The sequence below is a fragment of the Pteropus vampyrus genome, unplaced genomic scaffold (genome assembly GCF_000151845.1).
Source record: "Pteropus vampyrus isolate Shadow unplaced genomic scaffold, Pvam_2.0 Scaffold76, whole genome shotgun sequence".
NCBI classification, from domain to species: Eukaryota; Metazoa; Chordata; class Mammalia; order Chiroptera; family Pteropodidae; genus Pteropus; species Pteropus vampyrus.
This window is the reverse complement of record NW_011888857.1, coordinates 3,871,876-3,888,701: the sequence shown is the minus strand read 5'-3', so window position 1 is coordinate 3,888,701 and position 16,826 is coordinate 3,871,876. Positions and strand designations below refer to the sequence as shown.

The window sequence follows — 16,826 nt, the reverse complement described above, 5'->3', positions numbered from 1 at the left end:
TTTTAAACTTCCATATTTTTCCAATTTATAAGTATCATTTGAATCTAGTACTTTCTAAAGTGCTGATCCTATCTCATAGCCCTTTTTTCTTTTACTGCCACCTCTCAAATGTGTTCCATTCTTCTGGATCTTCACCAGCCTTCACAGTGATTCTCCACTCAATGAAATGTTGACACGACAGTGTGCGATTGGCTTTTTTAGGGATCAGTCTAATAATCTCTGATCCATCTTCTTGGTCACATTAGATTTTAGTTTTAGGGACACATATTCTCTTGACTCTATTTCTTATTCTTCTAATTGCTCAGTAAACAGTAGTTACCTTCTTTCTACTATGTTCCTTTGTTTTTTTATTTGTACACTTAGCTTGAGAATTCAGTAAAATACATTAGAAGGAAGGTAGTTCCTGTTGTTTTCTTACCTTTCTAATAATTTCTGATGTGTATTTTTCCTTGGATATTCCAATGTACTAAACTATGATCTTTCCTAAATCTTTTTCTAAGTGCTCCGTTATCCTTAACTACACGTGATCTTAGAAACTAGCTTTAGTTCTTTCCTGCTGAGAAGCATATTAGTATCATCTCCTACCTTTTACTCCATAGCATATTAGGAAAACCAAATGTCTCTTTGAGAATTTCCATAAACTTATTATTTGGTTGCAGAACTATGCCTTTCTGGAGAATTTTTTTCAGGAGATCCATGGGACAGTATGTACCTACACCAACTGCATATACACCTTGTCAAGCATTGTTAAATATGGCATATTAAACCAAATATCATAGTAAATTTTATTTTTCAGGACTTTATTGCTTTTTAAATTTGCATGAAAGACACTGCCATTAAGCTTAAGGGAAACAACTGTTACTGGCTACCACAAGAAGTAAAGATTTATCATACAGTTTGGCAAAGCTATTGAGAAATTTTATATTACTCTAATGAAAGAGCATTAACAAAAAAAAGTAACAGTTTTCATGTTAAGATTCTTAGAAACACTCATTACCTCATGAAACTCCTTTAAATTCCAAGTGCTAAAATTATAAGTTCCTTTAGAGAAGAAACCAACTGGGCCTTAATGATCTTTGTATCATCACAGAACCTAGCACATAGTGAGTGTGTAGTAAATAAATATTTCCTGAACGAAATCTTAGGAACTGTAGTGTTAGAGAAACAAAAGTCGGGACACCTAGGTCTAGAAACTCGTAGGCACTATATAACACTAGTTTTACTGAAGATGTAGTTTTGTTGACACGGACTCATGTCACCCTCCCCTCCCCACACATGTAATTAAGAGAATGAAGTCAACCCCATCAGCATCTTTTCAATTTGCTAATGAGAGTTATAATATGATTGTAACTAGGTATAGACTGGAGGCTGTAAATAATTGCACAAATGAATCAGAGGCCACATTATTAAAAATTAGGCTAAAGGAAAAATTTCAAGTGGATATAATTTATATGTAAAATATATTTAATCACTAACCTATTAAATAATACATTTAGCTAATTATTTCAATAAATAGTTAAATCATTTACCAATTCTTCTGCAATATGAAGAAGTATCGATTACAAAAAGGGTGTAGAATGTAGCATTAGGAGATTCAGTACTGAGTTCTGGCTCCACCATGAAATATCTGTGTGATCTCAGGAAAATGTTTTCTATTTGGAGTCCTAAGTTTTCTTATCTGTAACATGGATATAATCACACTTACCATGTAATAAATGTGACGAGTAGATAAAAGATTCTTATGAAAACACCATAAAAAATGTAAAATACTATACATATGTTAGGTAATCATGTTATTAAATATCAAAATAAGAGCTCAGACATACCCACTGTTGGCCCATTTTCTTGTGAGTGATTACCACTTGAATTATCTTTTCGAACACGTTTGGCAAATCCAGAACTTCCCTCAGCAGTTAACAAAGTGTTTGATGCAGAACTTGAAGAGAAAATTTTAAAGTTTAGTTAAGCATTTTTTATAGCTGTAAGTTCTAATACACCTATTATAGCTTCATGTTACAGAATATATAAATAAGTAAGGCACAAACAACTCCTGTCCTGAAAATTTATATTATGGCCATGCGGTGGGGAGGAGAAAAAATAAGACAAATATATAAAATAATAGAAGGTAGGAAAAAACAGTACCACAGGTTTTCAAACTACAAGGAGCTGTAGGTTCCTGAGTTTAGAAAAAGAAAGAAAAATGAAAGATTTTGTGTTTGAGCTGAGTTTAATCTGGGCCCAGAAAATAGCAATCCAATCCTTCCAAGACCTAAGGAGGATTAAGTTTTAACAGGCAGATCTGGGGGTCCGGCAGGGGATGAAGCTCCCTGTTCTACATTGAATCAAATATGCTAACTCTAGGGGATTTCTGGCTCATAAAGATATATACTATTTTACAATCGATATTAATTTGATTGTCAGTTGGACTAACAATTGGAGGCTTTCTTTATATGGCAACAACTTGCTCTTCTGGCAATCCTAACCACGTGGTAAAATGATACGGGTGTATGTTTGTTCAAGAACGTGGGTTAGTTATATATTCATTTAAAGTAGTCAGAAACAGCAATTTAATATGACAGCAAAGAAAAATAGACATGGACACACTGAATGCTGGGAAAAATAACTCTCAACCTATGTACCTCAATTTTCTAGAGTTTGTAAGAGAGATGATTATAGTATTCATAATGGTGATTTTGCCTACTTGGTTCAAGAATGCAAATAATACCTACCCAAATGGTTACAAAATGCACACGCACACATACACACATACACACTTGCAGATTAACTTTTGTGTTTTTTTTTTTAAATGAATGAAAGATTATTCCTACAAGCACTGTTCCCCTTTCTTTTTTGCATCATTAATTTTTTCTCATTCTCTGGATTATTTGCCTAAGGTTTTTAAACTTCCATATTTTTCCAATTTATAAGTATCATTTGAATCTAGTACTTTCTAAAGTGCTGATCCTATCTCATAGCCCTTTTTTCTTTTACTGCCACCTCTCAAATGTGTTCCATTCTTCTGGATCTTCACCAGCCTTCACAGTGATTCTCCACTCAATGAAATGTTGACACGACAGTGTACGATTGGCTTTTTTAGGGATCAGTCTAATAATCTCTGATCCATCTTCTTGGTCACATTAGATTTTAGTTTTAGGGACACATATTCTCTTGACTCTATTTCTTATTCTTCTAATTGCTCAGTAAACAGTAGTTACCTTCTTTCTACTATGTTCCTTTGTTTTTTTATTTGTACACTTAGCTTGAGAATTCAGTAAAATACATTAGAAGGAAGGTAGTTCCTGTTGTTTTCTTACCTTTCTAATAATTTCTGATGTGTATTTTTCCTTGGATATTCCAATGTACTAAACTATGATCTTTCCTAAATCTTTTTCTAAGTGCTCCATTATCCTTAACTACACGTGATCTTAGAAACTAGCTTTAGCTCTTTCCTGCTGAGAAGCATATTAGTATCATCTCCTACCTTTTACTCCATAGCATATTAGGAAAACCAAATGTCTCTTTGAGAATTTCCATAAACTTATTATTTGGTTGCAGAACTATGCCTTTCTGGAGAATTTTTTTCAGGAGATCCATGGGACAGTATGTACCTACACCAACTGCATATACACCTTGTCAAGCATTATTAAATATGGCATATTAAACCAAATATCATAGTAAATTTTATTTTTCAGGACTTTATTGCTTTTTAAATTTGCATGAAAGACACTGCCATTAAACTTAAGGGAAACAACTGTTACTGGCTACCACAAGAAGTAAAGATTTATCATACAGTTTGGCAAAGCTATTGAGAAATTTTATATTACTCTAATGAAAGAGCATTAACAAAAAAAGTAAGTTTTCATGTTACGATTCTTAGAAACACTCATTACCTCATGAAACTCCTTTAAATTCCAAGTGCTAAAATTATAAGTTCCTTTAGAGAAGAAACCAACTGGGCCTTAATGATCTTTGTATCATCACAGAACCTAGCACATAGTGAGTGTGTAGTAAATAAATATTTCCTGAACGAAATCTTAGGAACTGTAGTGTTAGAGAAACAAAAGTCGGGACACCTAGGTCTAGAAACTCGTAGGCACTATATAACACTAGTTTTACTGAAGATGTAGTTTTGTTGACACGGACTCATGTCACCCTCCCCTCCCCACACATGTAATTAAGAGAATGAAGTCAACCCCATCAGCATCTTTTCAATTTGCTAATGAGAGTTATAATATGATTGTAACTAGGTATAGACTGGAGGCTGTAAATAATTGCACAAATGAATCAGAGGCCACATTATTAAAAATTAGGCTAAAGGAAAAATTTCAAGTGGATATAATTTATATGTAAAATATATTTAATCACTAACCTATTAAATAATACATTTAGCTAATTATTTCAATAAATAGTTAAATCATTTACCAATTCTTCTGCAATATGAAGAAGTATCGATTACAAAAAGGGTGTAGAATGTAGCATTAGGAGATTCAGTACTGAGTTCTGGCTCCACCATGAAATATCTGTGTGATCTCAGGAAAATGTTTTCTATTTGGAGTCCTAAGTTTTCTTATCTGTAACATGGATATAATCACACTTACCATGTAATAAATGTGACGAGTAGATAAAAGATTCTTATGAAAACACCATAAAAAATGTAAAATACTATACATATGTTAGGTAATCATGTTATTAAATATCAAAATAAGAGCTCAGACATACCCACTGTTGGCCCATTTTCTTGTGAGTGATTACCACTTGAATTATCTTTTCGAACACGTTTGGCAAATCCAGAACTTCCCTCAGCAGTTAACAAAGTGTTTGATGCAGAACTTGAAGAGAAAATTTTAAAGTTTAGTTAAGCATTTTTTATAGCTGTAAGTTCTAATACACCTATTATAGCTTCATGTTACAGAATATATAAATAAGTAAGGCACAAACAACTCCTGTCCTGAAAATTTATATTATGGCCATGCGGTGGGGAGGAGAAAAAATAAGACAAATATATAAAATAATAGAAGGTAGGAAAAAACAGTACCACAGGTTTTCAAACTACAAGGAGCTGTAGGTTCCTGAGTTTAGAAAAAGAAAGAAAAATGAAAGATTTTGTGTTTGAGCTGAGTTTAATCTGGGCCCAGAAAATAGCAATCCAATCCTTCCAAGACCTAAGGAGGATTAAGTTTTAACAGGCAGATCTGGGGGTCCGGCAGGGGATGAAGCTCCCTGTTCTACATTGAATCAAATATGCTAACTCTAGGGGATTTCTGGCTCATAAAGATATATACCATTTTACAATTGATACTAATTTGATTGTCAGTTGGACTAACAATTGGAGGCTTTCTTTATATGGCAACAACTTGCTCTTCTGGCAATCCTAACCACGTGGTAAAATGATACGGGTGTATGTTTGTTCAAGAACGTGGGTTAGTTATATATTCATTTAAAGTAGTCAGAAACAGCAATTTAATATGACAGCAAAGAAAAATAGACATGGACACACTGAATGCTGGGAAAAATAACTCTCAACCTATGTACCTCAATTTTCTAGAGTTTGTAAGAGAGATGATTATAGTATTCATAATGGTGATTTTGCCTACTTGGTTCAAGAATGCAAATAATACCTACCCAAATGGTTACAAAGAAGTATTAGTGTTATGAAAGCAAAAAATTCAGTTGTAGAAATTCTCCATTCCTAAATGGTGCTAACTAAACTAGGTTACTATAATTCTATTTTGGATATTAAATACCCTTTTTTGATAATATGTACATCAGCTGTCTCGGGTAAAATTCTTTTTTGGTTATTTGGTGATTTTATTTCTTCAAGTAAAAGATCAATGTCATTGGTTACTTTCAATAAGTCGTTTTTCATGTAATTACAGTTTATCTTAAAGTTATTATTTCTATGGTATGATTCTTCACTTTGGTTGGTTTTAGGACCTTTGTTTTTACTCATAATATTTTTTTAACTTGAAAAATTAAACTTTTGAATAAAGCTATTCAAACATATTTTTAGGAATAAAATCAAAGCCTAATAAAATAAGTTGTATAATTATATATAAGTAAAATACACTAAAACATTTTTAAGATTTAGATAAAAAAGTCCACTGATAAAATGTTTGACATTTATGTTATAAATTTGTTAGATTTATGTTAGATCATAAAAAACCCCTATGAATAATTTTATTAACAAATGTCACCCCAATAATTTTAATTAAAAATACAATTTAAAATATAAAAACCCTAAAATTGGTAAGATTCCAAATTCACATTATGTTAAAGACTGTACTGAAAAGAAATCTAAAGACTCTTCTAGTTGTGTGCCTAATATATTTCTATGACAATTAATAAAAGTTAAGATTCAACCTTTTGTTCCCTTTCATAGGTAGAATGCTTCTGCTTAACAGACGTAATACATCTCATATTCTTTCAGTTGAGATAATTTCTAATGAAATCATTAGACATCTTTCAAAATAAATCAAAAGTGTATAGCAAGTGTGAGACCATTTTTGGGCACTAAGAACGATTGTGGAACAAATGAACAAACAAAAAATCAACCAATTAAACACAAAGCAAACAAAATCTCAAAACTAATATAATTTGTAAGTAAAATTTTATATATGTATATTTTTCATTTGTCTTTTGGTAGACTGATTCATTTAATTAAAACGGTCTGCTACTGTGAGATTAAATAAGTTGAAATGATTAAAAATCATATTCTCAATTTAACTAGTAACTAAAAAAAGCTATATGGTTTGGTAGGTTCTTTGAATATCTAGTGCTTTTCTGACTGAAATATTTTTTTTCAGAGAGAAAAACTGATACAAATAAATAAAATAATTATATATGTGGGGCCTTCCCTTCTTCATTTTTAAAAACAATATTAGAATACAAACATGTCTAAATATGTACATAAAGCTGCTAAGTGGAAAATACCAGAGTTTATTACTCTAAAGTTCATGTAGATTTAATTGGGGAAAAGGAAGATTAAAACCAAAAGTAATTATGTACATTTCTAGCATTAATCTCTTTTAACCTTAGTTAATGGCAGGATCTAATTACTTGTATCAGAGGGAATGTAATAGAGCAATTAATAGGCTATGAGAAATCTTTCTTTATATGTCCTTTAGTATTATTTCACCATGTTAGTTGCTCATGTGGAAGCCTTTTAAGTCATCTAAAACCACTCCAAATACACATTTACATACCTGGACATTTGATTTTGATAATGATTATGCTTACATTTTAAAATTATTCTTAGCTATAAACTTGCCATATCTTCATTAACACAACAGAGAAGGCTACCAGAGAAGAATCAGAAAAGTCACCATTAATTAGTCGAAAGAATAACACAATCGACACAATGAAAATTAGTGATAAGATGGATGACACAGATGATAGTTGTTAGCTAGGCTCACTCATTAAGTGACTGATTCCCATACATGAGCCAGACTAATTGCACAATTCAAATTTGTACCTTAGGAAAATACAAAATTTAATGTCATGCACAGTCAGAGACATTCAAGAAAAATCAGTCCATGAATTTTTAATGTACACATTCCAAGGGTCTGCTATACTTTGGTTGGAGAGAAAAGGGCAGATCTTAAATGCACCTAAGAGATGATACTCTATGTGGCACAAATAAGTAGGCTATTTATAAATTTGTTTACACTAGCCCAGATGAGAACAGGTCCATGGTGTAAAATGAGAAACTTAACAGAATTATCTTTAGATCTTATAGTCTTCTCCCCATAATCATATGTCAAAGGAAAGGGAGAGCAAGTCAGATCCATTTTACAATATAACTATTCACTGTAATTTGTCATTGAGTTTAATGTCATATAACTTAGTTTATGATTTTTTCCTTGTCTTTGATTTTTAGCTCTCTTTACTGCTAATTAACTAGGTATATTTCTCTTTATACTTATGATGCTTGTGGTTTGCAATGCTTCTTGAATCTTTTGTTAGTTTTGGAAAATTATTAGCCAGTATCTTCTCAAATACTAGTTTCCCCCATTCTTTTCCTTATTTCTTTCTGGGACTCAGAATATATACGTGTGTACCATATTTTTCATTGTGCCCCATATTTCTTTTTCACTCTTTTTCATATTTTCTTTTTATCCTTTTGCACATCGGCTTGGATAGTTTTTTATCAAGCTGGCTTCCAGTTCACTAAATTCTCTTTTGCTGTGCCAAATCTTGTAAAATATTTATTGAGTTCTTAGTTTCAGTAATTCCATTTTATTCAGTTCTAGAATATACATTGGACTCATTTTAATAGAATTCAGTTTATTGGGAAATTATCACCCATTTTATTCTACTTTTTGTTAATCACAGTTAAAATCTGGAAGTCTCTATCTGATAACCTCAATATCTGCATCACTTATAGACCACTGCTTCTCTAATTTGTTTTTTTTCTCTTAATTTTCAGTCATTTGGTCTTGTCTCTTGGCATGCTTGGTTATTTTTGCTTATGGGCTAAACACTGTATATGAAAAACTGTAGAGGCTCTGGATGGTATATTCTTCAAGAGATGATTAAATTTTCCTCTGGTAAGCAGGCAGTAGAGAGAAAGATCTCCTTGATCTAAAAAGGGATTGAGTTGGTTTAAGGTTGGTTTTAGGCTTTCAAGAACTGGTTTATTTTCAGTTTGCCTTACTCCTGTAGCACAAGCCTTCGGGGGTCTCAAATAAAATCTTAGGTGTTTAACAGGGCCTGTTCTTCATGAGGATCCCTGAACAACAATGTTATATCCCAGTCCCAAGAAAAAGTCAGCTCTGCTTGATACTTTAACCTTTTAGCAGCTACCTTCAACTTAGGTTTCTTGGATTCTTATTCCATAGAGTTTAGAACTTGGCAAATATCTTGAGGGCAAAAGCTATACAGAATGATTTTGTTTCCCTAGCTCGGTGAGACTGCTGATAAGCTCTAGGCTTCCATTTTCTGCTTGGTCTCTATATTTGATGCCATGAATTGGCAAATGCTAAAAGGAAAAAAGAAGCAGTGGAGGTCTGGATAGCTATAGTTTTTTTTTCTGTTTTTCCCTTTTCTCTGGGATCTCAGACCCTCAATTCTTGGCTGCCTTGGTTGTTCTCCAGGGCCTTCGAGTAGCTGTTAGTTGTATTTTATCAGCTTTTATAATTGTTCTCGATACATGGCTTGGCCTGACACAAACTACAGAAGTCTCTTCATTCGTTACATTGTAGTCATATATCAAAATCCATTAAAATAATATAATTTTAGGACTGAAAAAATTCAGTAATGTCTAAAAGGAAAAATACTAAATGAATAAAAGTTGTAACCAGTAGAAAAGTTGAAATTAAATGACATTTTTAAAAGCCAGAAGACTTTTTAACTTATTTTTAATAATCTAAAATATGGAATACTTTATGCAAATATCAAGTGAAATACTTAGGCTGTATCAAGATCTCCCTTTGATAATATAAATCCAGTGTCACATTCAGAGCTATTTATTATATGCATGCTTAAATATGAATTGACAAGTCTAACTATAAGAAATAAAAAAGAACTGTAGGAAATAAAGTATAAAGAGGATCTTATATAAGTATAAAGACTGAATCAGTTTCTGTTAAATCGTACCTTGCTAATTTCCGTTTCCTTTTGGCAGCAGCAGTCATTGCCATGTAGGATGGTACAATGCTTCGTACAGGCAGGTCATGTTTGGTTGAGAATGAGGTAGGGGCTAGCCTGTATAATAAATTATAAAAAATTATAAAAAATAATTTTAAAAAGAGTAATTTTGGTTTGTACTATGGGGAAAAAGGGGCCATATACTTACATAATTGGAACATGATTTCTTATTACTATATAAAGAAAAACATTATACTATAAGACTTCCTTTGCTTGCTTTGGGGTTTTCTATTCTCATTTTTACATCATAGAGTTGCTATCGAGATATTTCTGAATTCCTAACAGCACAGAAATATAAAAGTGTCATTCTTCTCATATTTAGATTGGCTGTGATAATACAGATGAAACGAGAAGGATACGTTTGCTTGGATGACATGCAGTCAGCTATACCTTAGACATATTACTATTTCAGAATAAGTTGAAGTTTAGCAAACCTCAACTTATTCTGAAATAGAAACTGTGGAATATTCTTTAGTGAAGATATTAGTGAATAATAATAATCATGGTAATCCTCCAATGATGGCCTATATAAACTAAATATACAGTAAGGTCTCTTTTAGCTTAAGGAGGGTGAGTCAACTTAAGATACCATCTTAAAGACTTTAAAACATTGTGTTAGTGAATTAATATTTAGAAAAAAAGACAATTAAGATTTAATAAAGTATGCTCAAGAGAACATATTTAATCTATAAAACAGACCTCAAATATAGCTAAAGAAGAAAAAGAAAGCTAATAGTTTAAAGGCTGCAAAAAAAAAAAAAAAAGAATTGACAAATACTGTTTTTTTTTATACCTTTGTAAAATGTTATTGTTTGGTAGTGATTGTTCTTCAGGTAATTTACTCTTCAATCTCCTGGTGTCTTCACATATAGTAAATGTAGAGTCCAAATCTTCCCGTCCATATTCTTTTTTCCTACTCAGAGGGATATCTAATTCACATGACATTTTCAGAGAATTATCACTGTTTATATTTGAGCTGATGGCCTGAAAATTTGTAGCATTAGACGATGGTTTTAATAAAGTCACTGTAGATGGATTTTGAAAAGTTTTTCTATAGTCTTCTGGGGTATACGTAATAGGCTGAAGTTCTTTGCTGAAAGAATCATTGAGTTGCATACTTTCAGACAGTGTTGACTTTTGGGTAAGTTCTGCTTTCAAAGGAGAAGACATTAGTTTTCTTCGAGTTCTTTTTTGTGAAGGAATGTTAAGCAGATTAGATTCACTTGAAGATGTGCCTGTTTGACAAAATTTTTAAAAATCTCAAAGATATTGCCCAGTTTTCCAATAACCCTATCAGTTAAAAAAAATACCGATGATAAAGTACATTTTCTGCCAAATATTAAAAATTTAAAATAAGTTGGAAAGGAAATACCATAGTTCATTGCTAATAACTTTAAATAAAGTAAACTCATTATAAAGAGATTCTATAAACTAGTATAAATAATAAATGGCTAATATCAATATTAATTTATAGATACAGATATCTTGAGAGACTAGGTAATCGTGAAAACAAATTTCCAACCAATTCAAATAAAATTCACAAGCAATTTGCAGCTTTCATGTTTGATTTAGGTTTAAGATAACAAAACATTATTCAACATTTGAAGGCATAAAGATTTGTGATTTTTTTTATTGTAAAATATCACCAGTTTATTATTAATTGAGTGAACATCTAAAGTAAAAAAACAGCGATAACCAATAAAATCCCAGGTGAATGAAATAACTGTATCTGTTACTATTCCAGGTATAGTAGTTAATTAAGCATTCTGGTTGATTTGTTTTCTATAACATACATAATTCATAGGTTTGCAAAACTTAGACTAATACCAAAGATAAACATAATTTGAAGAGTTCAGAGTACTCTTACTTGATCATTATCACTCTGTAAAAGCAAGTTTCCCAAATGTCAGGAAGTCGCCAAGTTTGAAAACTTTTCTTAGCCCTAACCCTATAAATTCTGTAGTTTTTCAAAGTGATTTTCCCATTATCTCTCTAATATGTCACCTTCTTCTTGCTCCATCTAGTAAATGTACATACGTTCCCAAGGATCTGTACTTGACCCTCTAGTCTGCTTATTTCACATTCATTTCTAATTATCCTCTTGCTATTACCTTCTCTGTCACCTGGGTCCCAAATAACCAATTTTTTGAAACCTTTTCCTTGCATTTCCCAACCTCCATCAACCGCATCTCTCTTACGCTTACACAGTTAAAACCTAATTCTGACCATGTTATTCTTCTAATTAAATACTTTTAGTAATCTTCAAACAGAAACATACGACCTAGAGATTTTTAGTAGGGGAATTCTTGTTCGTTGGTCTAAAATTGAGACAAATTTTTTATTTGAACTTAAGTGTGAATTCCCACCAAGATAGGAGCATAAACACCTCTGAAACACCTTTTTCAAAGGTATAAAGTAAAAAATTGGTTATATACATAACAATAAACTCGATCAACTCCAGTGTGCTTATCTTGTATTTCTTAACTATTTCTCTGCTTTGCCTATTTCATTTTGGTGAAATTCACGATGCCTGATACAAAGTAATTTTGTATTGTCCAGGGAAGAAACTATAAAGTGTGTTTCTGCCTTTTTTTACAAATCATGCAGTAAAATTCCCAATTGATGTCGTATTTGCTTTATGATACAATATTAACACTGAAAGCTGAATAAAATAAGTGTTATATATTTCAATAAAGCAATTCAAACTTTCAACTGAGTTAGAAAATATACTTATAACAATCACCAACAGTACATGCATTATTCTTATTATGTTAGTTGACAATAGGCTCTGCTATGGCTAGGTTGACAATTACCCTCTAGGAAATACAATTTAAAAACAGGAAGAAAAATATGATCCCTGTTCTACTAAGAAATTTTACTTTTCTGAGAACTAGATAAATGAGATCCAGATCTTAAAATAATTTTCCACTCCCTTTAACATGACATTTGTCAAATTTTCCATTACCAGATATTTTTATACTAATGCTGCAGTATAAAGACAGTTACTTTTCTCCACTGTGCTGCTACCACCAATTTGGTGGCTATTAATAGCTGGAAGATTAACTTCTTTTCCCATGAGAGGCAGCAGGGGTATATAGAGGATAGAAAACTATATCGAGGATAGAGAACCGAATTGGGAGTCAGGAGACTTAGATTCTATTTCTGGCCTCACCAACGACTCACTGAGTGACCTTGGGCAACTCACTTAAGCATTGTGGGCATTAATAACCCCTCCCCCCCTCCAAAAAGGAGATACATTTTGATAAGTAGGGAATTTTCTAGGATTAGATAATATCTATAAAATACTTAGGATTCAAAGAAAGGCTCTAGAAATATAAATATGCTTCTGCTGTTTGCACTACTACTTCACAGAGAAAGCTGTAATTTACTTTCCAGGATTCCATCAATGCCTAACTCCCAGTTATCACTAAAAGAATACATTTCAAACAATGTCTCATTTTCAGTTTATCAGAAATCTAGTTTATCAAGGCTGACGATAAATCATAACACAGACCATAGGTGGTATTAAAGCAGGCACATGTGTTATTTAACTTAGACACAACAGAACATGAAACCTCAAAGGATAAGGATTATCCAGAGTCACTATTTTTCTTGCACAGATCTAGAAAGGGATAATCTCTAGAGTTGCACTGGGAAAATTTCTATGATGGTAGACCACTTTTTCCCTACTGCCTGTAAAGAGCATGAAAATAGGGGTTTTCCACAAGACACTGAAGAAATTAGCCACCTGTTCTCTGGAATAATGTAAACACACATCCAACATCAAATTCTGATATGCTTAGACTGAATAAGAATTGTCAGTGAAATCAATAGTAATGTTACAGTGATAGATCTTTAGCCATAATTCTGCTTTCCTGACAAGATATGATAACTTGAAGGAAAACATGGAGATGTGGTACTTGATGTGGATTCACATACCATTGTTTTACTGAGCCTGGAAGAAAAGATGTTATAGACATACAGCAGGTACAAAATACAAATCCAGAGGGTTCTTTTCTTTTTATCTTCTCAATTATTTAATACAGATCAAATAATAAGAAGAGCACAGAAACTAGATGGTCAATTCAAGACTAGTTAGACTGACTAGTTAAGAAAGGTTCAGGAGATAACCAGAGCAAAAAAAGATCTAAAGGTGTAAATAAAAATTGAACAGTAAATTCACTATAACTGTACAGGAACAATGACTCCACTAATTCATGAAAATGAAAAGAATACAACAAACAACTGATATTTCACTCTGAATAAGATTTAGAGAATATAAATGTAATTATATAATAAATAATCATTCTCTTTTAGCAGGTTAAGTAATAGAGTGATTAAAGTGGGTATGAGAAACCGGAGAGTGTTGGATTAGGGGTACTGTATATTCTAATAAGCTAGAAGAACCACTGAATATGCTAAGTCTAGGTCTATAAAAGAGATTTGCTGTACTTTTCCATTAGAGGATATACAGTAACTTTCCAGAAGAGCAGGTGAGTTTCCCCTGATTCAGACTGGGAAAATACTATTTAACAAGATTCTGTAATTCTTGGGTCTACTGAGTGAAAATGAGAAAGGAACCTGGAGGCTGGTTATAATTCTTTAAAAAGGCCTCATAAAATGAAAAAAAGAAATCGTGTTGTTACAGACTTTCAGATCAAGGGACTCTAATAGATGATGGAAGTCTATGAAACACCTCAGCAATGTGTGTGCTACACAGGAGAGGATAGAAAATTAAAAATACATTGTTATAGGGTAGGCAGCCACTTGGGAGGACAGTGAGTCTTCTCTCCAGGGTCTCTCCAGCTAAGGAACCAGTTCACTGTATCATATACTTGAGTTTGGGAGGCAATATGTAGCAATGTATCTTATGGTCTGAAATGTTTTGTTATTTCTAGACCATTTTTTGGGCTTTTAACTCTACAACATATTACATGTATATTGCATTTCTACTGCCCTGAAATGCTCATGACCCAACGGATGTGTGACTTATTGAAACTCATGTCTACATAATAACAGTAATCGTAATGTCAAGACACTTAAAAGAAGTTCAGTATTACTATTTTCAATTCAGCATCATTATTTATTTTATGTATGAAATATAAAAAATTTGTAGTCAGCTATGGTACAGGACAAATAATCTAAGAGCACTGCATCTACATTAAAAAAAAAAAAAAATCACTGTTTGTTCATCTACCCGGTATTAAGCACCTGCCATGTTTTAGACCTTTTCTAGGTATTGAGAATATAGCAGAAACAAGATAGCTAAGAACTTAATTTTTGAGGGAAGAAGGTAAAAAAGTAAATTACCTTAATAAAGTAAGATAGTTATAACAAATGAGTTGTAAAGACAATAAAAACAGAGAAATGGAATAGAGAGTGATGGGAGATAGGAGAGGTGTGAATTACAATGGCCAGGGAAGGCAATTCTAAGGATGGGATATACAACCTGAGACTTAAATGGCTATGAAGGTGCTAGCCCTGCGAAGACCTGGGGAAGAGGTAGAGGATATAGCAAGTGGCAAGAATAACTTTTTTGAACTCAAGGAAGAGAGGGCTAGTGTGACTGAAGTATAGTGTGTTAGAGGAAGAGTAGAAATGAGAAGCTGCTAGAGAGATCAAAGGGGGCCATGCTATGTGAAGATGTATGGACAAGATAAGAGTTTATTTTAGATTTATTCCAAGTTCAAGGGTTATCTCTGGAGGATTTTAAGAATATGATGTGATCTGATTTATGTTTTAAAAAAGATTGCTTTGCTTATTGTGTGGAGAATTGAATATGAACAGGCAAGAGAGAAAAGGAAATCAGTAACAAGGCTGTTGCTATAGCTCAGGCAAGAAATGACAGCTTGGACTGCAGTGGTAGCAGTAGTGATGGAGAGATGTGGAAAGGGTGCTATAATCAAATAATCAGCTAAAACTTATATACAGTAAATCCAGAACACATCCGATGACAGACATATGTGAGATTAGCTGCCTGACAATCAGGAACAAAGATAAGAAGTTCACACAAAGGCATGGTCTATATTAATTTTACACACCTTAATCAACAGAAATTGACCACTTTCTGTGAAACCAGGAACCATTTCCACATTAACAATTACAGAAAAGTTCAAAAGGTCCTATAAGCGGTCCCCAACCTTTTTTGGCACCAGGGACTGGTGCTCCTATGAGAATCTAATGCCTGACGACCTGAGGTGGAGCTGAGGTGGTGATGCTAGCGCTGGGGAGCGGCTGCAAATGCAGATGAAGCTTCGCTCACCTGCCTGCCGCTCACCTCCTGCTGGGCGGCCTGGTTTCTGACAGGCCACGGATGGGTACTGGTCTGTGTGGCCCGAGGTTTGAGGACACCTGCTTTAAGTCATTCCCTCAAATTTGCATCCTCTTGTTACTGACATCCTCTTCCCCACATTCACTCAACAGGCTTGAGCTCCTGTCCTCTAAAGAGGAGCTCTCATCTAAGTCAGTGCAGGTATCTTAGAATCTGTTTCCTTCCCTCTCTAGTTTGAATGTTCATGGACTTGAGGCAGCAGATACACTTTGGGGTTTGAGAATATAATTTCTTGCTGAGAGGTGATGGGGTTATTATCATGCTGGGATGGAGAAAAGGAAAGAAGAGTGAGGTTAAGTAGAAAAGGGTTCTAGAACAAGGGTGGCAGATAGAAGAAAAGTTAACGAAAATGAACCGATTCCTAGGAAGTGTACAAAGCATGATGTGAAGGGAAGAATTAGGTTAAGAGAATGATGTGGAAAGGTCATCTCTTTTTATGTTAGGCCCTCTACATTCTCTGCGAATTCATCTCTAGATATCCTCAAACAACTGAAAGAGATTTCTCTTCTGTTCCAGACATAGACATACTATGATTTCAGACACAGGGACTGACTGCTCCCCTCCCAATACCTTAATTATTGCATTCAATTCCTTAAAAAGGAGCCAACACAGTTTAATCCATATTTGATGAAGCCTGAAAATGTAAAATGTGATCCTGCAATAAATGTGTTTTGATCAAATAATGTATGATATATCTGCTATTAGAACCTCTTCTTTTTGATAAGAGAGGATGACAGAAAGGCAATGAAAAATTGAAGGGTTTCTCAAGAATTAGCACTTGGTTGGCCTCACTTTAAGAGTCGCACTTTAGAAACAGCCATAATACAAGAAGGGTTATGAAGGTTAACTA

The 16,826-nt window shown here is 33.2% G+C and overlaps 1 protein-coding gene across 3 annotated transcripts in view; it reads right to left on the bottom strand.

Annotated features, from left to right (window-relative positions):
- The window catches only part of KIF18A (kinesin family member 18A), an 82,091-nt gene that overhangs the window by 1,430 nt on the left and 63,835 nt on the right, over positions 1 to 16,826 (bottom strand). For 2 of the 3 annotated variants that reach the window (XM_011362563.2, XM_023532071.1), the window contains exons 14-16: positions 10,439 to 10,880; positions 9,595 to 9,702; positions 4,720 to 4,829 (exon numbers count right to left, since the gene is read on the bottom strand). In XM_011362563.2, coding sequence (XP_011360865.1) covers positions 4,720 to 4,829; positions 9,595 to 9,702; positions 10,439 to 10,880 — 660 coding nt within the window. Of the gene's footprint in view, positions 1 to 4,444; positions 4,572 to 4,719; positions 4,830 to 9,594; positions 9,703 to 10,438; positions 10,881 to 16,826 lie in introns of those variants that run through there. The other variant, XM_011362564.2, reaches the window with a different exon arrangement.